This window comes from Pimephales promelas, chromosome 21 (genome assembly GCF_988280905.1).
Source record: "Pimephales promelas chromosome 21, fPimPro1.hap1.1, whole genome shotgun sequence".
In the NCBI taxonomy this organism is placed as follows: domain Eukaryota; kingdom Metazoa; phylum Chordata; class Actinopteri; order Cypriniformes; family Leuciscidae; genus Pimephales; species Pimephales promelas.
This window is the reverse complement of record NC_142789.1, coordinates 17,435,460-17,462,137: the sequence shown is the minus strand read 5'-3', so window position 1 is coordinate 17,462,137 and position 26,678 is coordinate 17,435,460. Positions and strand designations below refer to the sequence as shown.

The 26,678-nt window shown below is 36.8% G+C and overlaps 1 protein-coding gene across 2 annotated transcripts in view; it reads right to left on the bottom strand.

The window, feature by feature from the left end:
• Positions 1-26,678, bottom strand: part of cdh4 (cadherin 4, type 1, R-cadherin (retinal)) — a 258,635-nt gene that overhangs the window by 72,742 nt on the left and 159,215 nt on the right. For both annotated transcript variants that reach the window (XM_089125292.1, XM_089125293.1), the window contains one exon: positions 20,827-21,015. In XM_089125292.1, the coding sequence (XP_088981418.1) occupies positions 20,827-21,015 (189 nt within the window). The remainder of the gene's footprint in view (positions 1-20,826; positions 21,016-26,678) is intronic.

The window sequence follows — 26,678 nt, the reverse complement described above, 5'->3', positions numbered from 1 at the left end:
TACACACATCAGTGAAAAAAGTCATATACTTCCATTTACTGATGGATTGACATAACGAGGAAAACAGTGACATTTCTGACCTACTTTTAATTGAAGCTTGATCATTAACGCGTATGAAGTCCTGGCATTCGTATTTTTCTTCCAAACTCTGTTTGATGTAAAGAGCAGATGCATACACAATTCTCTCATTCTTCCCCCATCCATCTCTTTTCTGTCTCCCGTCTTTCTATCTGGCATCATTAACCATGGCACGGCTCAATGCGATAGACGTTTCCCTCTTCTGTTTTGCCTCTCTCTTGCATTGAAGCAAGAAACATGTTGCAGAACCGTGGGACATTAAACATCTGGATATCAATCTGCTTGATGCTTTTGGTTTGACAGAGGATGTTTCTCACAATGGTTCTTCACATCAAAAGTGTGATTATAACCGATTTTGTTGAAGTATGTTCAGCCTGTTTATGTAACAAAAAGCTTGTCCTATAAAACACCACAAGACAGTTTAGGGCCTCTTTAATCTTTTCATTCTAAGTGGATCAGACACACTTACTTGAAAAAAATCTGACTAGAGAAATCAGGAATAATTGCATAATCAACTGTACGAGCAGATAACATGTTCGAGGACCGTAATATTGGTGAATTATGTGAAAAATGTATGCTGTCAAAATTAAATTGATTAATGCACGTGATCAATTAAATGTGTTATATCAGGCCTGTTCCTGCATTTCCCAGCACATTTTGGCACCCTCCAAAATAAACCAACAAAAAAGAAAAATTCTGTCAATAAAAGATTCATTGCACAGCATAGACAACTTCATTGGTTATAATGGGAGTTTGAGCATGAGTGCAACTGTGTACCTCGAATTGTACTCAAGTAATTGACAATTATGATAACCTCAGTAAAGATTTTTTTTACGCTTTTATTGCTCTGGCCACTTGAGTGGATGATATGCATTTTTAGGTCACGTCAAGGTCATTGATAGATCCTTTACTAAACATAATACAGTAAATAACGCAACAATACTTTGTGTATTTAACAAACCAATGAATTAAATGACATAAAATCATGTGAAAACTAGATTTGTATTGAGAATAAAATCATGCAAAAATCATGAAATCATGCGAAAACTAGATTTGTATTTGTATTGAGAATATAGAAATGTTTTGAGTTCGTCCCATTCGACCAGCAGACAAATAAAATCATTAGGGTTGTGCAAAAATTAATTGCGATTAATCGCATCCAAAATAAAAGTCTGTGTTTACATAATATATTTGTGTGTGCTGTATATAATTATTTTGTATACATAAATACCTATGCATGCATGTATATATTTAAGAATTATTTGCACTTAAATTCTGTATATATATATATATATATATATATATATATATATATATTATAAGAATAACACATTTTCTTAAATATATACATGCATGTGTGTATTTATATATACAAAATAATTATATTCAGCACACACAAATATATTATGTAAACACAGACTTTTATTTTGGATGCGATTAATCGTAATTAATTTTTGCACAGCCCTAAAAATCATACAAGCTGAACTTTTTGCGTATTTGAAATCTGAACATGAGGACGTGATTCCACCAAAATTCTCTACAACAGGTGAAGTTACAACTCTGTGGAAACCCAACTCAGGCTTTGAAAGAAACACTCACACTTGCGTATATTGATTTACCCTTATTAGCTGATAAGTCTGATTATGTTCAAAGTGGACACCTTTCTACCCTAGCTCTCCTCACGGAGAAACCCTCCGACCGAAATCTACATTGATTTATTGATTTTCAGACTGTGGAAGAAAAATGGCCTGGTGTTTTTCAGGTGCATCTGAAATGAGCAGTGTTGCGAGTAACGCATTACAAGTAACCAGTGCTGGGTAGTAACTGATTACATGTCATCTAGATTGCGTAATAATATTCAAAAAAATAAGAACTTGTAATTGGATTATATTACATTTTTTTTAAATAATCATAAACAGACACAGTTACTTTTCTATTGATTACATGAGTACATGCTATTTTCACAATGGCATAAAATCATTAATTAATTAAATGATTCTACTTCTTTGTTTTACTTTAAAGTCTGCTGCTTATATACATTCAGAAGGTCTTCCAGGTTTGCGGAGTTGTGGAGATTTATAGAAATCATTTCAATTTTAAGAAGTGCTTTCATAAAATTGCAAATTTAATCAGCTCCTGACAAACACATTAATTATTTGAATTATTATTCAGTGACTCATTTAACCTTGTATTTTTTTTCTTTGCTGGAATGCTTCTGTCCATCAAACACATTCAATTGTAATTTCATAATTACATGCAATGGCAGGGATTCTCCAACATTTTTGTCAGCTGAACCTCTTTGAAGACATCCTGACAGAAGACTTCTTGAATGTGTTCAGTGTTTTTCCTTATTTTAAATAAGGTATTTAAACTAAATATCCGGTGTTAATAATAACAATTAGTTACATTTATATAGTGCTTTTCTTGGTACTCACAGCGTTTTACATTGAAGGGGGAAACTACTCAACCACCACCAATATGCAGCATCCACCTGATGTGATGGCACCCACCACATACCAATAGAATTGGAATTGGTGTTGGAATTGATGTAAAGGGATACTCCACTTTTTTGGAAATAGGCTCATTTTACAACTCTCCCAGAGTTGAGTTTTACCATTTTCGAATCCATTCAGACGATTTTCTGATATTTAGAAGAATATCAGTAACCAGACAGTTTCTGGTCTCATTGACTTATTATTTTTCCTACTATGGAAGTCAATGAGACCAGATACTGTCTGGTTACTGATATTCTTCTACATATCAGAAAATTGGCTGAATGGATTTGAAAACGGTGAAACTCAACTGTTTAACTCTGGGGGAGTTGTAAAATGAGCCTATTTCCAAAAAAAAAAGTGGAGTATCCCTTTAAAGTGTAAATTGCAGGAAATTTTTCATGAAGATAATGCAATGTGCTTACTAAACATAAAGATAAGAACCACCCAATTTTTTTTCAAATGTTTTTTATACCAAAATGCTGCATATTATATGAAAGGTTTGTACGTTTTACAGTGGTTTTAACCACTGGCCTTTAAATCATTTCTATTTTGTTTTAGTGGTTCTTGTTTCTTTTCTGCAACAGATGAGTAAATATGTATTAGATTTTATGTTTTATTTATTAGATTTTATATTTTACGGGAGTCGCGCAAATCGTTTTATGAGTAAGTGCATTACCGCTTGCGCTCCCTCTTCTGACGTCATCACCCAGTTACTGTAAAAAAAGAAACCCCAATAAAGAAAGAAACCCCAATAAATGTTATTTTAAAGCATTTTAAGACAGAATTTGTTTAATATATACATATTGAACACTTTAATTTATACAATAATTGGTTGTGGTGGTTAATCTGCAACTTTAATAAAAAGATGTGATAAAATGTCAACCCTGATGTCTGTGTTCTGTATTTTGGTTAATGTATTATATATATATATATATATTATACATTTTCTTTTGTTGGGGGGGTGGACAGCAAGAAATATACGATTGCTACTACAATTTAAAATATTTAATTGGACCAACGGCACTGTTTGGTAAACTTTTTTTTTTTTTTAATGGCTCAACATCAACATTTCTGATTGAGTGCATATATTAACCAGACTGTTGCCACAATTGATCAATTGTGAATTCAATTCACAGAAATTAAATTATAAGCCAATTGAAATATTTAGATGTGAGAAGTTACTAGGAATTTTTTAGTTGGAGAGGCAGACCTTTACAGTGATGGAATGGATTGATTCGGGAGCAACTTGGCATTTCTGACTGGCCGTCCGCCATCAGAGTTTATAGAAAAAATGCACTAGTGTCCAGCGGTTGATGTACAACCATGCCATCAAAACCCATGCATAAGGAATAAAATGCTTTTTGAATAGCTGTCCACTGTAGAGACAGTGTAGAGAGCGATGACCACGGCAATGGATGGAAGAAAATTAAACTATATGTCAAATGATCTGTGCATTAATTCTGCAACAGAAAATACATAATTGCAGTAACTAAATTCACTTACTAATATGTGCATCAAATTACAGCCAGAAATATGAACTGCCAACATTACAATAGATATGCATTTCTGCACTGCAATGTATTTTTTTTTACATCTCTGTCTTCACTATTTAATGCCCACCCTTACAAATTTCACTGCACTGATTTGTCCATAAACAGGAATGCAACTGAAAAAATGATTGCAGAGTGAAGATATCTTTCAGGAGATGCATTCATGTGCACACTTATGCATTTCCACTTCCAAGCGAGGCAACACTTCATGAAACATCACCAGATTCGAAATTATGACCGTGTTTCATGTGCGTCACTGGGCTTTGCGATGCGCAAGACATTTGATGTGAGGGGATTTTGTGCTGAAGCAATCAAATGTAAACCCTGACACGTTTGAGTCACGGGATATAAAACCCACATCCCGCCTACCCATTTCGTGTGCCGTAGGTCTGGAAACCATGCGTGAAAGTGAAATGACTGGTGAGCGTGCTACAGCCCTTCTTTTGCATAACGTATTCCGCAGACTGAGCGTGATGGCGTGAACTCCCACGCATGACCTTTTAGTGCAATATCTGAACCTCTCTCTCCCACTCTCTCTGCTTTGGTAAAGTTCTTTTTCTATTTAAACGGCTGCTAAAAACATCAAAGAGATACGCAGCTCAGGACATTGAGACTTGTGTATTGATTTGGTAATAAAACATATTCCTGGTAGCTTTCAGTACAGCTCGAGTCTGCTTTCAATATCAAGGTTTTCCGAATAGACAAAAACCCAGGAATCAAAGTTCAGGAGTTTTTTTTTTGTATCTTACTACTTTCTTGCATGAACTGGCAATCAAATCTGAAATCACAGAAATAGTTTTTTTTTTTTTTTTTTTTTGGCTATATATCAATTTAGAGCCTGAAAGGGATTGAAAATTTCTTGCGGTAGGAAAAAATAACATACCGCAGCATCCTCCTTGCAAACATTTGAAAAATGAATGGCTTTCTGGGAGGCTGACAGGTAAGAGATTGGTATGTGGGCTACATAGCATGGATCAAAGAGAGCTTTTCTGCTCAATAATTCAGCAGTCGTGGTGCACCATGAACACACACCTAGAATATCCACCTTTCCTGATTGAGATGAATCGACATTCGACACCCGAGCCATCCCGATGACACACACACTTACATATCCCAGAGGGAAAAGGAGGCAAGTGCTCTTGTACATTTAAAAGTCTCTTTAAAATTCCTCCCATGGGCAGCCTGGAAGGATTTGTCACGTTTGCAACCCCGTCCCCCCCCAAACTTCCTGTTTAATGAATGTTCTTTATAATACTAAATTGAATAAATGATGATCGTGCCCTCGTTAAGTCCCCTGGGCTTGATTGAGTCATCGGAATTCAGTGCTAATGACAAAAAGCAATTTTTGAAATCTTCCTCCCACTCGTTAGTGTAGAATTACAGAGAGTGTGGGGCGAATCGGGGGAAGATGGAAGGCACGTGAGGAACGTGCCCTCTCCGCAGATACCATGTTGGAGATAAATGCTGCGTTTCTAGGGCAGATTCAGAGTGACTTCTGCCTTTTTTTGGCAAGCTTTTTGGTCCTGGGAGAGGTTGTATCAGAGCCCCTTTCAAAAGAGCAAATGGAGTCGGGCGAGGGATTAGCACCAGTGCCATGGAGAAACTCATTACAAGTAGTGACACTATTAACTACATTTCTTTTCTTCTTCTTTTTTTTTTTTTTTTTACAGGAGTTTGATTTTAGTTTTCAAAATAGTGCAGCTTTCCCATTAACAAGCTACTTTTTTGCAACAAAAAAGTGTCACATTCAAGTTAAGTGATGATTTTTCTGTCATTGTACAGGACCAGCAAGATTGTTTCTTTGCACCCCACAGATTTGAGAAATAAAAGTATTGTTTCCTCTTTATTATAGTGAATTACATTGTATTATTATAGCAGCATTAACAACAGTTAAATGATGATGTTTATCACTACTTTTCAACTCAATTATATCAAATAGGTATATTATATACATGTATATTTAAAATATTTTTACCCTGGAATACATCACACAGAACAGAGAAAAGTAATTTAAATTAAAATCAAGGAAAGTCAAGGAAAATTCCACAATGAATAGTAATTTTACAAATAATATATTTTAAAATATTTCACATAGAGTAGACTAGGAATTGGTCTTTGTAAGTGCAAGTATACAATTTTTATTTTTTTTATTTTTTATTTTATTTTTTCAGTAGTCACAAATGACAAAAAAAAAAAAAAAAAAGGTTATGGGAACCATGTTATTCATTCAAGAAACCTCAATGTGCCTGAAAATCTTTTCTACGCTTAAATTATAATGTTAAAAAGTTTAATATTTAAGTGAAGCTGTAGTTACTTTTTGTTAGTAGCCAGTACTTTTTTAGTGTACTATAGCATGCTTTAAATAAGTTTAGTGCAATCACTGCAACATGTTAACTGTGACAAATAGAAAAAGCATTATTGCAAAGCGACAAACCGAAACATCAAGGTATATTATAATCAGTTTATGCTGCTAGGGAATCGAACCCTTTACTGCAGAGTTGCTAGCGGCAGTTGAGAGAAACCTCATGACGTGCAGGGAAAGTTCAAAATACATCTTAATGCTCTTTTACATCAGAGACTGAATCTTTCATTAGCTTTTCTCTGCATTGCCGTTTTTCATTTTGGGATTCGGCATAATGAAACAGACAACGTCTGAATAACAAATGTACTATTAATTTCAAGTTATTTGAAGTTATTCACATGTGCAACCAGCAAAGTATGAAAACTGAAATTAAGAGAGAGTAAAAATGGATAGCAACAAATAACCGAATCATATCAAAATCCTCTTGGAGTTCATTGAAATGCACGACTGAAGTCCAAAAAGTCTGTTTCTTTTCTATAGGCCTCTCTGGACTCAACTAAAGTGTCTTGATGGCTCTCTCTTATTTCTTGCCCATCAGTAATGGATTTTTTTTTCTTGATTTTATAGTATTGCACTCTCGTTTTACGACTTCTCATTTGGTACTGTCTGCTCTTCCTATGAGAACCCGAGGCGTTCAAGCAGGCTATGAGAGTCGAGAGTTTTGTGAGGTGGTTGATGAGCTGGTCAACGGGTGCAATCTGATGAGTGTTCAGTCAGGCACTGTTCTCCAACTTACAGGCCACCTCCAGCTTTCTATAGGCTGCTTCCATAACTAAAGCATTGTGTTCCGGTCGTCTCATTGCATGTCAAGATGGTCGAATTTGTCTTATCCTTTAGTATCCCTTAGTGCTGCTATTTTCTACCACACACGTGATTTGGGGTTTCATTTGTGGCAGCACTCGTGTAACCTTTGCTGAAAGCTTGCAACTCTAGTTAAAGTTCTTACAAAGTGGTTAACTACAAAGTGTTCTGCTATTCAACTGTGCGTGAATACATTTGTAGGCGTATGTGCGTCTTTACTAAGGCTATCTGATTACATATTGTGCTCGAACCATCACACTCAATACAAGCCTTTGCCCAACTATATGGAGACCAGGGCTGCTCTTTAGTTTCATTGTCTTCCACTCAGTATTCCTTAGACAGGCGGACACTATTCACCAGGATTAATCATCTTCCTGTCAGCATGCTAAAGGATGAGCAATGCACCAAAAAGAAACCGTAAGAAGCCAGAGTACAGGACTTATTGAGAAAAGAAAGAGTGGCTGAAAAATATTTAGTGTAACGGTTGAAACTTATTGCTTTGGAAAACCATTCAAGACGATTTAGGAAATAGTCCGAGCACATTTAGAAGATTAGTCTCATCCTTTTGAGGCTAAAGTTTAAAGTAATAAACAATAAACCTCTTTACATCCATAAATATGTGACCAAAACCTGGCAGCTTTATACCCTCCAGTATATTGCTTGCAAAAGTGTCTATCAAATGCTTCCTACCTTCGTAAATTTGACAGCAGTCTACTTCTGTCAGTTTTATAACTCTTGGAATCATAACATAGTTTCTTATGTTTAACATCAAAATGATAACCCAACAAGCTGTCTTACTGTTCTCAAGGCGTTCTGTCACATTTTGATTCTGGATGGTGTATCTCCTCAAAGCCCTGTCAGATGTGATGGAGGTTCTGTGTCAATGACGGACAAATTCAAATGTGGAGATGAGCCGTTCAAGCGGAGAGCGGACTAGAGAGGAAGAAAACAAGTGTTTTTATGTGATTTTAACTAAAATACATCTGGGATTATTCACTTAAATATTACAATTTAAAGGTGGCTTTTATTATTATTATTTTTTTTTACCTTTTGTTTATGTGTAAGTTCACAAGGAATATATGTTTGCATTTTCTGAACTGATTTTGAGGGAAGCTGAAAATCTGCATAAACATAGTAAAATGTGGTAAATGGTGATGCATTTCAGAGAATATTATTACCTAATCTCTTCCAAAAAGCAGCATATTAATACCTTAAGGACTAAAATGTACATTTTAGGCATTATTATGTACCCGTACTAATATGAATATGTATATATTTGAATACCCTTTAGATGCTAATATTTATCTATGTACTAATTAGTACTAAAATGTACCCTTTTAGGTGCTAATATTCATTCATCATGTATTAATATGTACCTTTTAGCTATACCTTAGGGTAATATTATATGTATTTGCATACCAACTGTAAAATATATATATATATATATATATATATATATATATATATATATATATATATATATATTTTCAAGATTTGTTATCACAACATTTTTTCTTTTGTCAAATCAACTTAAATTATTTATTTAGTTGAGATAACTTATTATTTTGAGTTTCTGATGATTAAATGAATCTCCTTCATTGTATTAACTCACTTTTGCCAGTTAAATCAACTTAAAATTTTAAAGCAACCAGGTTACTTTTACAGTGTACTAAAATGCTTTAGGTACTAATATGTGCTCTTTAAGGTAGTACTTGCACTTGCATAATTGCATTATTTAGTTACTTACCATTACCTACTGTACCTAATTAGTACTAACATGGTCCCTATTATGTACTGTATATGCATTTGGACATAGTGCACCATACAAAGTAATTAGTACTAAAATGTTTATATGCTAATATGTTATATCCTTTAGTTACACTATAAAAAAAAAGTAATCAGTTGACTTAACTTAAAAAAAGAGTAAGGAAACCAGTTGCCTTAAAATTATGAATTAAATAAAATTCGAATATAAAATATGAATATAAAAAAATAAGTTATGTGGAAGTTCACATAACTTTTTTTAAGTTAAACCAACTGATTACTTTTTACAGAGCACCTCAAAGATACGCACAGTATGCATTTGCACATTAGAACCTTGAGTTTACATATAAGTTCTCAAGGTACTACTATGCAAAATACATTTAATATGTACCCTAAAAGAGACACTATTTCCTAAAGTGCCCATATTAGTACTACAAGTACTAAAATGTAGACTTTAGGTACTAATATCAATATGTACTGACATGTTAAGTATATGCCCTTATTTCAGTGACAATTGTTTTTTGTTTATCACAAACCACGCATAAACGTCATTATCTCAAAACTACAAAATTTGACATACATGCTGCTGACATATTATTGTAGGAGAGTTTGTGCTGAATACAGTGTAATAATATTTTAGCCATGTAATATTTTAGCCTCAACTATTTTTATTTTTCCTGACAGTGTACACTGTTACACTGTAGGTGAAAGCATAATTAAACTGGCCAAACAATGTAATAGACAAACATGCAAGGGGCAGACAATAAACAAAGGTTTGATAAATTGAACTTATTGTAATTATATTGCAAGTTTTCAGATTCAGAGTTCTGTGCACACGAATTCAGCCTGCTTATGGGTTACATGAAGACAAAATGAAATATGTATGAAAAAAGAAGTCACGAATGACATCTTTAAGATTGAGTTCCGGATGCTCAGGTTTAAAGTTTCTCAAGTGAAAGCTGGAGTCAGTCAAATACTCTTACTCTTAAATCCCATTAGAAACAGACGAAACTGTCTGTTCCACACAGGCTACTTTATTATGGATCCTAGCCTGAATTGGAAAGGAATATAGAGCATGATTTTGAAATATAGATTTTGTTCTTCCCTGCCTTTTCTCTCGCTTTTTTGTTTTGTTTTTTTGGTCGCCCTGGCTCTTGCTATTTGAGTATGGATGGCATGAAGAGTAGTTCCATCTATATAAATGAGTTGGCAATAGAACATGATGGGGTGATTCAGCCAGACTGATATTCCAAAATTTAAACCGGCTCTATTCCAATGTACTGAAACACGTATTATTTGACTACTGAAAGCTCTGCCTCATTTGACTGTAATTCCTCTGGTTCTGTAGTGAGATTAATGGCCTGGCCTTAATTCCAACAGTGGTGGCTCTACCTATTAAAGGTGAGTTTTGTAATCGTAACCTCATGTGACTTTGAGCTAATACAGATTGTAATTTAAAGAGAAGTGTCCAAGTTCCAATGTGCTGTAGGTATTGGGGGAGAAAAAAAAAAAAACCCTTGAAAAAAATCCCTTAAGTGTAAAATGAAGGCATGTTCAGCATGTGCAAGGACAGGAATTGAAAAGCATTGCTGATTATGCTCACTATGGGAAGCTGATCGGACTGGAGAAAGTACGTAATCACAGAGCTAACCGATATCAGGAGTTTATCACGAGGAGAATAAAGAGAAAGACTGTAAGATGAGCCACATCGCCAGGGCTGCAGTCATGCGGATCTTTTGTCAACGTGATCGATTTCTCTGTCTCCCCTGAAAGTTGTTTTTATTTTGAGACATAGAGAAAGAAAGGGAGAGGGAGCGACAGCGTAGAAGAGAAAATAACCATCTGAGTGAAAAGACGAGAGGAATGGAGAAGGATGAAGAGAGACAGCCATCTGCACAGATACAGCCCAAATCAAATTGCATGAATTCACCACTGCATTCTCAGAGGAAGACGAACAGGAGATGAAGAGTGGAATGCGCCAATAACCGCATGATGTAGACAAATAAAAAAATTATATCGTCAGAAGAAGACGAGTGGGAGCCTGTTGCTTTTGCAAGGTTACATGTTCTCCTATTTCAATGATAGTAAATACAATAAATAAAATAACATATAATTTAAACATGTTAGAATTTTTTTTTGTCATTCACATGCATACCAAACATAGTAGACACTTGGCACCAGTACAAATACATAACTGCCTTTCTGCTCAGTAACAAAGACATTTTTTTTAAAGGATCAACATAGCACTCAAATACCCATATATAAAAAAAAAAGTTTTCAAAAAGATTTCAAATCATTTACACTATGTTTATTTTTGCATTTGGCATAACGTTATAAATAAACACACTAATGCCCATATTTAATACTAGATGGTTGGTCTGCTAGGATTTCATAGACCCTATATATATATATATATATATATATATATATATATATTGTATGCATGTGTGTGAGATGATATGACAAAACATTTCTAACATGTTTTATTTTTTTATTTTTTTTATTATATATAAATAGAGTACCATAAAAAAAAAAAATCAAGGATTTCATAGACTTTCATATAAATTCATACAATAAATACCATGAAAAAAATCGAGCATCAGTTGCCTAATGTTTTGAAAAATTGTATGCGATTAACTAATTCTACATTTACATTTAATCACTTAGCAGATGCTTTTATCCAAAGCGACTAACAAATGAAGAGAGCAATTGAAGCAATCAAAGCAGCAATATGAAAGTGCAAGTTTTTAAATGGATATAGAATAGTAACTAAGTGTTAGTATTAATGTCTTAAGTGTTGAACCAATGGAATGAATAAATCTCTGTGACTTAAAAGTGTCCAAATACTTTCTGGGCCCACTGCATGTGCCTTGAAGGCTTATTAACTACCAGGATGCCTAAGTTTACTTCACTATATTACAATTAAATCCTAGTCTAATCATGACACACTAGGCCTATATAATGTTGAAAAGGTCTAAGACTCCTAAATAGATATTTTAGCACAGTTTTTTTTGTAACAAATTATGTAGGTACAGTAATAGATGAATTTATTAATTAACTTTGGTTTCCATCCTAAAAGTTCACAATAAAACATATTAATCTAGTATTTGTCAATAAAAAATATAAAATAATATTATCCTCTAAAAAGTATAATGTTATCCTCTAAAATATAATATCTTTTGTATCGCCTTTTATCACATCATATATTTTAGTATCAGTTGAAAGCTTACAAACTCAGAATTCATCCTGTAAAAACCATTTTGAAATTGGACGTTGCATTACCATAGAAACGCTACTCTAAATTATTTTATTGGGCACCTCCTTTTTTGGGTGTCATCATGTTTCATATTTTATGATCAAAACTTTTTCTAATCTTGACAAAACACATATTGTCAGAAAGGTCTGAGTCTCAAGGTTCAATATTTTGTGACCGAAGTGATATTTGGACACAAATGTAATTTGATACGGCAGAATGCATACAATTAAATTCAATAGAATGTATGTCACAGAGTGGCTATTTGTGGTATTACGCCTAAACAAAATCTCATGGGAACCTTTGTGATAACAAATTTGGAACACAACTTGGTTAGATATGCAGTATGGCTTTGATTTTATAGTAACTTTAATCAAAAAGGGGGGTGACAGTTAACTGAGAACTCAATAAGACAGTCATCAAATCATGCGTCAAAACATTTGAATAGATCTCCACAGACTGAAATGGCACGAACCGTATTCACACACACTCCGCAATAGCCAAGCTCTTTTCCCATCCGTGAGGAGGGGAATAGAATGGTGTTGAAATTAGATAATTAGCAAGAATTTATATTAATGGGTACTAAGAATTGAATCACAAATGCAATTACAGCATTAGCTTTGCAATTAAAATAGTTAGCCAGTGAATAGCTGAATACTCATGGAATTATGGGAGTTTTTCCACATATCAACAATGACATTAATTTCCTAAAGTCAGCACAATGGACGAACAGTACAAATAGAGCCTTTATGTATTCCCTAGTAGTCCCACTGTATTCTCCAGGCATAAGGCTCTCTTTTTCTCTCCCTCTATAAAAGCCCAAGGACCCCAGAGACAGTGGCATGGGCTAATGACTGCTTTCAGTCCAATCACGCTGTGTCTATTGAAAAGCACAATGGACAAATCCCTGGGTACAAGCTAAGAGGTGGGGCAGCGGCGTGAAAAGGGGGGGCTGGGTAATTAGAGAGACAATCTCTACACGTCTGCAGGAGAAGGAGAGATGCTGTTGTGCTGCTTCTGCACTTTTTCTACTGTGCTAGTCGCAGTCATCCACCTCGCCCATCTTTCCACTCTCACTCTCTCCTCCGTGCTCTTATAAACACACACACACATAGCATGAAGAATGGATGCAGAGAGAAATGTCAGGCGTACTGGTGAGGCAGGAAGGGATAGAGAATAAAGAAGGAGCCAGAGATGCAGATGAGAGAGGGGCTTAATAAGGGGGATGGAGCGAATCATGGCTATCATAATGATGTCACTGGTTAATGGGGTGTTAGTTTAGCGTTATAAGCCTCCAAATGGCTTCTACAATCTCTTGGGTGAAATGTATAGCTTTTCGAGCCACAAAATAAAGTGTTTTCGCAACAAACCCTCTTATAAGGGCTAAGAAAAGTTTAGGGTTTGCATTAAATTGATCAAAATTGACGGTACAAATATCATGTATAACATTACAAAAGATTTCTATTTCAAATAAATGCTGTTCTTTTGAAGTTTCAACAAAATTATTACACAGCACAACTGTTTTCAACATTGATAATAATAAGAAATGTTTATTGAGCACCAAATCAAAGCATATTAGAAAAAAAATCTGAAGGATTATGTGACACTGAAGATGAGAGTAATGGATGCTGAAAGTTCAGCTTTGCCATGGAATACATTTTAAAAATATATTATAATAGTAAACCTAATACTACTGTTTTTACTGTATTTTTGGTCAAATAAATGCAGCCTTGGTGAGCATGAGACTTCATTCAAAAACATTCAAAACTCTTGTTTTGAACTTGTGAATATTAGTTTATATGGTTATAAGTAAATGCAGTACAGAAGATTTCTGGTTAAGTGGGGAAAAATATGCCTTTTGAATGTTTACACTAATTTTGTTCAAAAATGCTATAATTAAATGCAATTCCAATCAAATAATGAGTTAGCAACTAATATTTCCAGTTCATCCACTCCACAACACTCGAAAAAGTCTTGTTCAGTGCATAATGGGATACAGCACTCAGTGTGATCTGCTGTGCAATGGTCATCAATTTGGTGAATGATTTTGGGCCATTTAGGCACTGAAAGTGTGCATGCAGAAAATGATCATACTGTGCTCAGTAAACACACAACATACTGCAGCAGATATAGTGTGAATACTAGGTATCAGTTATCAGGGTGCCTCAGGCTAAAAGTACTTTTAAAGAATCTTTTATCCCAAATGCCAGTAGTGACAACAACAAATGAGTTATGTATTTTTGTTATGATATTTTACATCGTATCTTTTTATTCTTTTTAAAATATTTTTTAAATTTCCTTTACTATGTTTGAGACGTTGTCTGTATGTTTATCTATCTTGTATGTTTGATGAGCCAAAGAAAATTTCCACCCCGGTGGACAATAAAGATTTATTCTAATTCTAATTCTCATATATCCCTTCAAACAAACAGGCATCTTATTATAAATATGCTTCTGTTAAAGATTAAGTATATCCATACATGTTAGAAACGTCTAACATGTATTTTACATTAAAATATGAGAATTGTGTGGGCAGCAAGGAACATGAGGGAGGTCAGCGACGATCATTCGGGAATGCAACTTTCTTAGAGGCTAAATGAACACAATACCTCCTTAGTGAAAAACAAACGATCAGTTCTCATTACAACATAATTTATTTTTTTTATAAAAACCTTCAAAGCTACCATTACATACACCCACGCACAAACGCTCACACATGCAAGCAAGCCGCTGCATTAAGCCATTTAGCGCAGGTTCTTGAAGCTGAAATCGTGTGGGCCCACATTCAAGGAAGTTCGGTACTCAGCAAATGAACTTTCTAACACTTGAGCTAAGTTTCACATTACAAGGCGGCTACTATACGTCTTGCTTATTTAAAAGCACAGTTATTCAAGGCCAGCGTGAGAAATAACAATCATTCAGACTCTCTATTCAAGTGAATATGTTACCCTCTGACCCATGCTTTTACTGCCTCTGATTAAGTTAGGCGGTAATAGAAGAGCCCCACCAGGACACTTACACTAGCTGTAATGCTATAGGCTATGTATGACTGCCAGTTTTATTCAAGGAGCATTCCATGAGATCTAATTATGCTTCTACCACATTGGATTTTTTTGCTTTAGGTAGAGATGTGTAATCATAGCAAGCAGCTTAGATTAGAGCTTGATGTCTCCTTTGTGTGGGAGATCGCCCTCAGATATCTTGACTCCAGTCAAAGCAGAATATCTAAACTTCTGTCTTTCATTGGTATGCCCAAGGTGTTCACTGCAAAACTATTTAGATTGCATATGACAAAACTGCATAAATATGCGGGCAAAGTCTTTGTTCTCTTAGCCTGTCCTTAAAGGAACAGTCCTCTCCAAAATGAAAATACTGTCAACATTTATTTTGATGCTTTGTTCAAAACCTGGGTGAGACTGGTGATTTCAAGTTTAGCAAAAAATAAGCAAAAGTGGTTCATATGACTTATGTGCTTCTGAAAGCAACATCTGAATCACCATTGCAACCAAATCACTGAATCAGTGAGTTGAACTTAAAGGAGAAACTTTTGCTGATAATTAACTCACCCCCATGTCATCCAAGATGTCCATGTCATTCTTTCTTCAGTTGAAAAGAAAATAAGGTTTTTGATGAAAACATTCCAGGATTTTTCTCCATATAATGCACTTTACGTTTCAAGGTCCAAAAGACAGTTTCAGTGCAAACTACAAACTGTTCAAAGGGCTTTAAACGATTCCAGACGATGAATAAGGGTCTTATCAAGCGAAACGATCGCCTCTCCTGTTCGAACAAATCTTTTTTCGAGTCATTTGGTTCATTAAACGAACGAAATGAACGAAATGACTGGGGAACAGATTCGTTCATTTTGATGAACGAGTTCGAATGAGTAAAGTGCATTATATGGAGAAAAATCCTTTAAGAACGGGATCAGTTTGATTTTTAAAGGAATTCAGACCTGTTTTGTGAAGCAGATCAAATGATTCAATAAAAATATCTAAGTTAGAATAATTATTTATTCACAAATGTCTTTCTTTCATAAACTCTTTTGAATGCAAATATCATATGGATGATTTGTTGATGATTTATAGTATTGGCATCTTTGAAATCTTCAGTTTCAGCTCATTACAATTGCATGGAGAAGAGCATGGAAACAGTCCTCACAATTTCTTTCAGTGTTCTGTGATAGAAAGGTTACATAAAGACAGCTAAATTATGACAGAATTTTCATTTCTAGATGAAATATTCCTATAATCCTACAATGTTGATTTTATACACAAACTGTTCCTGCTTCTCTTTAGTCACAACAGCATTATTACTTTTTTATTGCGCTTTGCTACTCTTGAGGTACTAAAAAACAAGCAGGTTAGTGTAATGTTGCAAAGATGTCCAAGCTTTATGTTGCAAAACATCAATTTCTATTTATTCACTAGGATCCCAGATCCAGGTATCATCGAACACCATTGTCAAGCGGAAGCAGGCATTAGCGGCATTAGCGCACATACCCCTTTGCAGTTCGTTCTGTAAATCATCCATGCGACGACAAAGCCCCAGATCTGCTCACCAAATAATAGGACACAGACAATGTGAATATTGGAGCTGGCCAGGTGCAATGAGCTTCCCTATCTCCCCTCGGAGCTAATGGACCAATATGGGAGAATGGAAATTGATTCAAGCTAGTCAGTAAATTAAGAATTCACCGCATTCATTTTGTTTGCGTGTGTTGTGTGGATGTATTGTTTATTGGAATTCGAATTTCGTAGGTAATTGGGGATGTAGAAAATGTAAACAAGAATAAACGCTGCTTTGCTTTTAATAATGCCAATGAATCTCGCTGTTGTCCTTTCAGTGCTGTGCCTCTCAAGACAATAGGCAGAGAAGTGACAATTGTGTGATAGAGATATTTAGACAACAGTAGGAGTTGTGGGAGAATTATATGAATTCTGTTTCATATATGAGCAACATCGCATGAGTAGCCGTGCAATATCACTCTATGCTAGGCGATCACAGTTGTCCTGTTGCAGAGCCATATTGATATGCGTGTTCCGTGTGATATTGCATTTATTCGACGACACAAGTGTGTCTTTAAAAAACACCACGAATTCAAACGTGACTCCCCCATTCCTGTTAATTGGAATTACTTGCCTCTCTGAAATCAGACTTAACAGTTTCTTCTGTATTCGTGAATTCATTCTTGGTTTAACAGACTTTAAATCTGAATTCTGAGTTTAACTATGATAATCAAGAGAAATTGTTGGAGAAATTGCGCTTTGGTATCTGGTCAGTTAAGATCCATTCACTTATATATCTATTGATGAACTGTGAAAGCATGTCATTCCTAACGGTCCCATTACGGGAAAGGATTACTTACCTGTTCATGCTCACCACATCCCTGGATGTTTTGGAATCAAGCTCTCAGGAAGAATGCTTTCTATTAATCTCATATCGTCTTTTAGAAGTGAAAATAATCACCGTCTGTGTTTGAATTCTCACTAGTGGTGGATTTTCTGGAGTTTAGAAATCTGGGTATAAACTATCCTCCAAATTTGGGGTTTCTTACACCTATGATATCAGAAAGTGTATTGATGAATTCGGTGAAACCAGCGCAAATTTCGAGAGCTAAAAATGGGACAGGCTATAAACTTTATTGAGTGAAATGTGCTCAGATGTGAATTAAGGATTCAAATTTTTTAAACGACATGCAAATGTACGGGTGTAATTCAAGGTTTTGAGTGTTACTTCATGTCCTTGCTACTACAAGACTTATACATTATAGAGTTTGTTCAGAAATGCATAAAGGTTTTTTTGACGTGGAATATACGCCTCAAAATTAAGAATTCTCTATGTACAGTGAAATCCAGAGAGCTGAAAAGAAGCCAGTTTTTTGGTACATAATAATTTTGCTTTGACACAGTGCAGATTTTGCCTTGTATGGGCCACCACAGGTAATCTTTTATTGCCTGAAAATAGCCAACAAAAGAACATGCCAGCACCACACACACCCACAGGCCTAGGTCTCTAAAGCCAAACATTTAAGGCTAGAGGTGAGAAGGGTTATCAAAACTCTTCAACTGGATTCCATGCTTTTTTCCAGGTTTTCTAATCTTTCCATATGGCTGGTTTAAAGGGATGTCCATGTGTCTGCGTGTGCATCGGTGGAAAGAGATTGTGGTAATCCATGGGTGTAGGTACAAGTGGCCATGAGGGAGTTTATGAGGACAGTCCAGAGAATGCTAAGTCCAGACTGGAGTCTGAATGACAGATAACACAAACTTAAGCTTGTAGAAGCCCAGAGGAGCCCAAGCATGGATAACACACCTCAAAGTACCGCAGAGATGTGCGTTTTTGTGCTGGTTTCTATAAAAAAACTCTTCATGAGAACACATCTTCTTCAATAGCTGGAGTACCTGCTGCCATACCACCCCAGTTAGAATATTCCAATACAGTCCTCAATTACATTATTTCTTCTTGCACAGCTCTCTTAAATACTCAATTCTGATGGGTAAATAATGTAATACAACAACTGTCTTCCAAAGTGTTTTTTTTTTTTTTTACTGATTCGATTTGTTTGTCTTAAAGCAGCTGTATGTAAGAAATTGATTTCAAATAATCATAAAATGGCCCTGATATGTCACTAGACATTAAGAATCATAAAACATAAAAAATCATAAAAAATATAACAAATCATGTTCATTTCAAATACTTATATCACTGACAATAGCAGTCCGGCCAGGATATTGTCATTTATAAAGTATATTTGCAGCCCTCAACTGTCATGTTGTGTTTTTGCTGCGATCAAGTCATCTCGTGTAGATCGTAATTATGAGTTGAACGCACACTTGAACGCCACCACAAAGTCGTAAATACCAGTGGGGAGCTCAGGAATTTCTTTAAGCCCCGATCTGTACGAGTTGGGGGCGTGTCAGTGAGAAACGTTCATTCAACGTCTGTTGACGGTACATTTTAATTGAATTTTAATGTTTACTCATTGACATTGTAAGGCTTTTTCATTTATAAAGCAAGCTTTCTGCAACAAAATATGATATCATTATAATATAAAAATTATACCTAATGATAGAGTTTACATTGGCTTCTTAAGCTAATAAAAACATAAAAAGAAAACACACCTGATGCGCATTCTTTGTTCTTCATTTTTTTTTTATTAGCAGAGATAACAAACCTTGCTGTATTTTCGTGTAATTCATTAAAAGAAGGTACACCGCCATTTTGCTCCGACGAAACTGACTTGAACGCACCTCACGTCGTAAACACGACTTCCCACCTCGTATGTACGAACTTCCCAGGAGGACTTGAACGCAGCATTTGGTCTGATGCTCCACCTTCCACCGATCTACCAATCACAAAATCAGTAGTGTTGCAGCATTCGGGTTGCCAGCTTTGCTCTAGTTACCACATCTGCAGATACAAAACTGTTTGATCCTGCAGCGTATCTGGCAACCTCGAGTCAGGGGGGAGTGGGAGGGGATACACTGCTCTACAGTAATTTGAAATTGATTGCAGTACCAGTTTTGGCCACAATCTTACATACAGCTCCTTTAATCTTTGATGGTCTAACTTACATTTTGTTTGACAAATTCTGTTTTTAAAGTTAAACTATTTAACATGAAAACGTCTGTACAACTAATGACCCTAAGTTGAGAAAACTCAAAAATGTCCTGCAGCTGGTTGCCTTAAACTAAAGTTCTCAATTTTTTTTTTTTTAAAGTGATACTGTATATTCATATCTTTTTAATTTTCATTCAGATTCTTAGTTCAATCCTGGGTGGCACTGGTACTCAGTGTCGTACATTTAGCCTTACACATTCACACGTAACCCAGCAGTGAACCCTTCAGATATGACACAAAAGATCCCGCAAACCTCATTTCTCATCTAAAACTGGAGAAAGGTAAGGAGAGGCTTTGTAGAAGCATTAGATGGATGAGAGTTATTGATACCCTGGGCCAATCTACCTCCAAGCCCCTTCCTCATCAACCCTTGACTCAGAGAGGGAGCACAAGTCCTCTCCTTACCTTAGAAGGGCTCTCAGCGGCAGACGCAGAAGAGCTGTCTGAAAGAAGACCCTTGAAAATGTTCACCTGTGATACTGCTTTTTAACCTCTTAGGTTTCTCTGCGGTTTCAAGAGATGCGGCGAGGAAAGCTCTGTCTTTCAGAAGAGCAAAAAAAAAAAAAAAAAAGTAAAAGCTTCTGTGAGGAGACTTGAGAGAGGCTTGTTCTTTTATGTCTCAAAGGGACACGGTGAAACTTGAGTCGTGGAACTGTCTGTTCTGAGATACACAGCTTGCCAAGATCTTGAGACATTTCATTCAAGGCTGAGTGTCATATCTGTTTTACTAATAACTGAGCAGCATCTGTCAAAATATTCTATATGATCGTCAAGTAAAAGCATTGGAGATATCAAAGCAGGCGGAAGACGTTGAGGTATTGTGTGTTTAATCAAAATAAACCTGACTAATCTTTCATACTGTTTACAACAAGTAAGCTTTCAGCCGTAACCATTACTGACCATGACAAGAACTTGAGGGAAGGGTCCTCTGGAGTTCTCTGGCACGTTGATTGGTGGAATGACCCAGTCTCGCTTCTGTCGCCGCAACCCATTGGACGAGCCTCGCTGGTGTTGTCGTGGAAACGTAATGACCCTGGGATTTTGATAGTGGATGTGGGAGGATTCGCCATTGATACCATCCCCAGCAATCTGTGGAGAACAGATAAGTACACTCCATATGAAGCAGATCTTCACATTCACACACATAGAAGGTACATTAAAAAGAAACTTCAAAGAAGCTGACGCTATAAATTAGATCATGATGATTGAAACGAAAAATCCTAAATGAGTTCTCTTTGATTTCTCAAATGTTTTTCATGCACAACAAAGAGGTTAAATGTGGAGCAAATGGTGGCTGGAGACAAAAGAAGTAAGTCTCTTTAATCTTTTGAGTGCACCGTTATGCTGCTACTCTGTTTGGAATACTTCCTTTGTTTTCTATTAATGAAGTTATTTTGTTATTAGCACACTAACCTTCTTCCCCCTCTTTTTCATGGACAAAACCATGCCACATTGAGAAAATAAAATCACAACGGAGAACTCTTTTAAGTCTTCAGAGTTATAAAAAAGCAATTTAGACCGTACAATAGAAGGTTTGAAGAGACAAACACACCTGTCTAATTACTACTAATCAATAATCATTATTTGTGAGGCAACGGTAACAAACAGTCGTGGGACGGTACGTGCACACCTGAGCCCCGAGCCAAGACCGTAAACAGAGCTGTGGGGTTTCTGCTAAAACGACCAATCAAAATGACAAATCGCGTCAAGGCCTTTGTAAACCAGCCCTTATAACACAGCAATACCACAGTGACGCATACCATGACATTTCCTCATGGGTACCCAATGAAAAAGATTGATGGAATACCACATCAATAATTTAGACAAGAAAAACTAGAGCTGCCGCTGACCCTTACTTGATTCATCCAAAGGCCAAGGAAAGGGCTGAAGCGACCAATCAAACAGCCACCGTTTTTCAAAGCAGCTGACTGAGTGTGTGGGGAACGGGACTGTCCTGCGGTTCATTTAATGTCTTTAGCGCTCATCTCGGAATTGTCAGCTTTTCATCCAATCCCGTGTTGCTGTTTCTCCCCCTGACACCACGACGTCTGTGGCACTGCATTTTCAAGCCGAGGCACATTTGCTAAATCCCAGTTCTCTCTCTCTCTCTCTCTCTCTCTCTCTCTCTCTCGGTCTGTCTCCCGTCCCCCTGGCGGGGGCTGCCAACTCAAGCATGCGTAGGCAGGTCAGCCTATCAATGTCTCACAAACACGGTTTGTCGGCAGAAGAGCTCGAACAGATGTGAGGCAAATCTGAGCAAACATATTGTATTTTTTTTCCCTCTTTTGTTTTAATTTTTCACAGCTTGATGGCTCTGGCTGCAGGGGCTCGGAAAATGGAGGGATTGTGTCGTGGCAGGGAGGGAGCGGTGATCGAGTGAGGAGGGCAGCTGTGAGGCGCTGATAAAATCACTTCCGCCTCAGCTCTGCTCATCCACGAAGCTCACAGGTACCTGCTGCAGCACGAGAGAGAAGCTTCAACGAGACCTTTCGGGGGGTGGCAGGTGGAATTACTGTGCATAAGAGGGTGAAATAGAGAAAGAAGAGGTTGGAGAATGAAAAAAGAGATCGAAGGGAAATCAAGTTGAGCAGTGAAGGCAAAATAATCCTCCCAAACAAAAGATAAATCATGAGAAGACATTCAAAACTTCTGGATCTACAGTGCCAATTCGCCAGGTGGTGACACCTGGAAGCTATGGGTGATGCGGAAAATGCGGATAGAAAATGCTGTGGGGAATTCGGTATTAAAAATAGAATTTACCGATTTTTTTAAATAATAATAACAACAACAACATTTGTAAAACTTCAATGAATATCCACCGTTTTTATTTCGTATTTCATTTTAATAGTAAACCTGTTGTGCAGCACTTTGTTAAATAAAAAGCACTTGCATTTTAATTTGATTGCATTTTAAAAGATTAATCAAATTGCTATTGTGTTATGCCTTCATTCAATACAACACATTCTCACCCCAAGGCGTCACCTTTGACCATGCTTCAATATTTGACGTTTTAGGCGCCCTTTAGCGTCACTTACATGACGCGATCCTACGGCGTCATCTAACTGACGCTATAGGAAAGCGTCAGTTAGAGGACGCGATTAGGTTTAGGTCTGGGGTGAGGGTAGGGTACACGCGATCCTAGGGCGTCATCTAACTGACGCTAAAGGGCGCCTAAAGCGTCAGATATTGAAGCATGGTCAAATGCTTCCCAAGGCGTCAGTTAGGTGACGCCTTGGGAGTGAGAATGGGCTGTTCAATAATAAATTTGAATTAAATCATAAATCACAACAAAGAACTCCTGAAAAGACATAATTTCATCACAAGTATAAAAATGTTAATAAATCATTAAATCGTTCGTTTTATTCTTTAAAGCAGGATTAATATAAAAAAGAAAAAAAATATATATATATATACTATATACTAAAAATGGAAGAAAGAAGGAATTTTTGGGGAGAAAGGATTTCATAGGTCTCTAGACACCACATGCCCGGTCAGCAATGTGACCTTCGTGAGGCATTCAGAGACACACGCCGAATGTGTTCGAACACAGACAAAAGCCTTATCTCTCCCCTCACAGATCTGTTCATTAACGCAGGCTATTCATCATCTCGATCTGTCTCTCACTCCATCCCTATCGTTTTTTTGCCTGCTGACAAACATTGGGACAGACATTGGGAGCTGTGATAAAGACCTTGATTTATCAATCAGCTCTCACTGGCACCAAGGAAGCATTCCTCCGAATGTGTAGCCAACAGCACAGGAAGATCCAGGCTGGTTTCATGCATCGCGTGGCGGTGCCAATGAAAGGCGCAGACTTACAACAGCATGCCTAATGAAAAGTCTTATTCCTCTGGTAGGGCAACAAGCACTGCACCCATTAGAACAGACAGTGAGGAAAGAATAAACTAGAACAAGCATGTTGTGTTGTGGGACGGTGCACGGCAGATGTAGGGAATGTGCAGCTATGTATACGTGCATGCATGCGTGTGTGTGGGCGCATTTGGGAGTCAGCGTGTGTGAAATGGCTGCCTGGATTGCCCTGAGCTCCCGTAGCTCCAGAAGAACCAGCCCTGCCAGCTGGCTCCCCATCGCTCCCTGCTGAGAAGAAACCCGTTTGGGCATCAGTCAGCCTGCAGCTCTGCAGCAGACATCTGGAGGTTATTGTTCTATAGGGCCGCATTGCACTGCTTGCAACCCTGTCTGGAGTTTTTCCATTACACGCCAGTATGCCACACGCCACTCATTTGCTACTTTGGTAATCAGCCCCACGTCGTTGGGAGGAGGCGGAAATGCACCTGGATTTTCACTGAAGTCCCATTGTTAAAGGGATACTTCCCCTCTGGAAAGATGAATGTGCTTTTAAAATGGGTCATTTATGTAGAAGAAATGTGAAAAGTATTTTTGAAGTCTAGACTGAGAAAAGCCAGAAAATGTATTTTTGGCTTATGTGGATGAAAGACAACAACTCCCAGAATGCACTTGTTTCGCTGCCCTATAAGGCCACGCCTACCGGTAACAGAGCGCAGTAGTTAAACAACAAGTCTAGGCTAGTGAGTGTCCGTAGTGCCCGAAAATGTGTTTCGAGATCGCCCAAAATGTCCGGGATTCGGCTTTTGCGTTATACATTTTGCGTTCTACACAGGGAGAACAGCGCGAGGCCGGTGGCACGATTCTAATGAGTGACACCCGTGAGACACACCGGTCTCGTATATCTCTCACGAAGGAGCGGGAATTTTCTTCGGAATGAATTCAGTTAGATTGAAACAAAAGGTGTGAATGTAAACAATGAATGGCGACTGCAGAAAGCTGAATCCCGGATATTGACGGCCGTACATGTCCAGGAAAAAGAGGATGGTCATCCCTACTATTCAGCTTTCTCCACAGAACAAGAGCCTGCAAGCTTAGCTTCCAAAAAAGATGGCTGACACTATGTGTACATTCTGTGAGTGAGATCCCACCAACTATAGACAGGTTGAAAACATGACTACTGGCTGTATTCTTTAGCCTCTGGCGAAAAAATCCGCAAAATGACGATTTTTGTGTCATTGGAGGATTTTTTTCCAGACAAAAACTACATAAATCTCTCATCTCAGGGGGATATGAGGGTGGAAAGCATTGCAATTCGAAAATACTACAGGTTTTCTATTACAAAGCTTAATGCTAAATCCTGAAGTATCCCTGTGTTTATAATTGATTCGTACTGCATAGCGTTTCAGTAATAGTGTCAAATGAGTCTTATGAGTCAGCGTTATTTTAGAATTTTTTACATTATAGAATTTAGAAATATTAGAATTCAGTAAACTCCAATTCATGAACACATTGTTTCTTTTTTTGTGAATCAATAAACATACATTATGACCAGAGAATTCCTACATTCTTAAACAAATGAAACATATACGAGCCTGTTCTTTTCAGTGAATTGCAGATGTGTGAACAAAATGTGTGGGGAAAATAAAATCAAATAAACTAACATGCAATCAGTATTAATCCTACAACTGAATGAATGACTTTTTTTTAATAATTCAAAAACATACACCACTAGCTGCAGTGTAGTCCAATTCCCTAACAAATTAGTCTTATGAGACTGTTCTTTTCATTCAATAAAAAACAAACATAATAAGAGAACACCAGTTCATAAACTAATACATCGATGAGCAAAAACAGAAATAGGAGACCTGTTAATTTCTATAGTTTAAAGAAAAGCAAACATGAATTGCAAACTCCAGTTTCGTGCAGATGAGGCTCACATCGAGCTAAATGCCAGCCAAAGAACAGTACTGGGTATTTTTAGATCTGTACCATCCAAAAGCATAGAAACATTGCTCAATAAAACATGTTGTGGGATAAAGCGACTGCACTGTTGTGGTGAACTCTAAAGCACTCTCTGGAACTTGTCAGCCCACAAGGACATCCAACAGAATAGACAAGAATGAAAGCTGCATTAGGATCAAACCAATAAAAGTCATGCCATCCAGGCAAATGCCATGCAAGTTGATAATCAACTACATGCAACCTACTGACATTTACGCTCAGCAGAGGCTCACATGAGGGATATCTTTGCGGATACACACTTAATGAAATCTAGCTTCCATATCAATGTCTTTCAAATCATCTCTGCAAGTTCAAACTTCAAAGTAACAAAAGACTTGCTTACTTTGTAATTGAGGCATCTTAGTTGAATTACTTTTATGGAAAACAAGTCATTGCGGTGTGTGTGTGTGTGTGTGTGTGTGCACGTGTTTATTTATGTGACGTGTGTTCTCTTAAGATGGTGTTGATCTTAATTTAATTTCTTTCAGCTCTACCTCTAAATATATCTCATTTCAAGCATTTCAATCAAGAGGCCAAATAGAATAAATAAATCTAAAAGTAAATACTAAATCTATATTTTCTGTGGATCGGCTTGCTTTGTGCAAATGTTTTTTTTTTTATTGAAAACAACATTGGCATCATTGTCTATGGTTGGCATATACAGTGTTCAATTTCACACTAATATTCTCACTTGGAGCAAATAAACTCTCACACTCTGTAACACTGTCCATCAATAAAGGGGTGAAAGAAATACTGACGAGGTCCTGATATTGACGAGAGGGCAGAGAATTCGTATCAGCTGTGTGTGTGTGCTTGGCCAACATCAAGCGGTATTTCAGACTGGATGTGCAGCGATGATAATAGCTCAGTTCACAACAATTAAACACAGATCACTTTGGTCTTGTCAATAGAATTTGACAACTTTTAAAAGTAAAATTTCC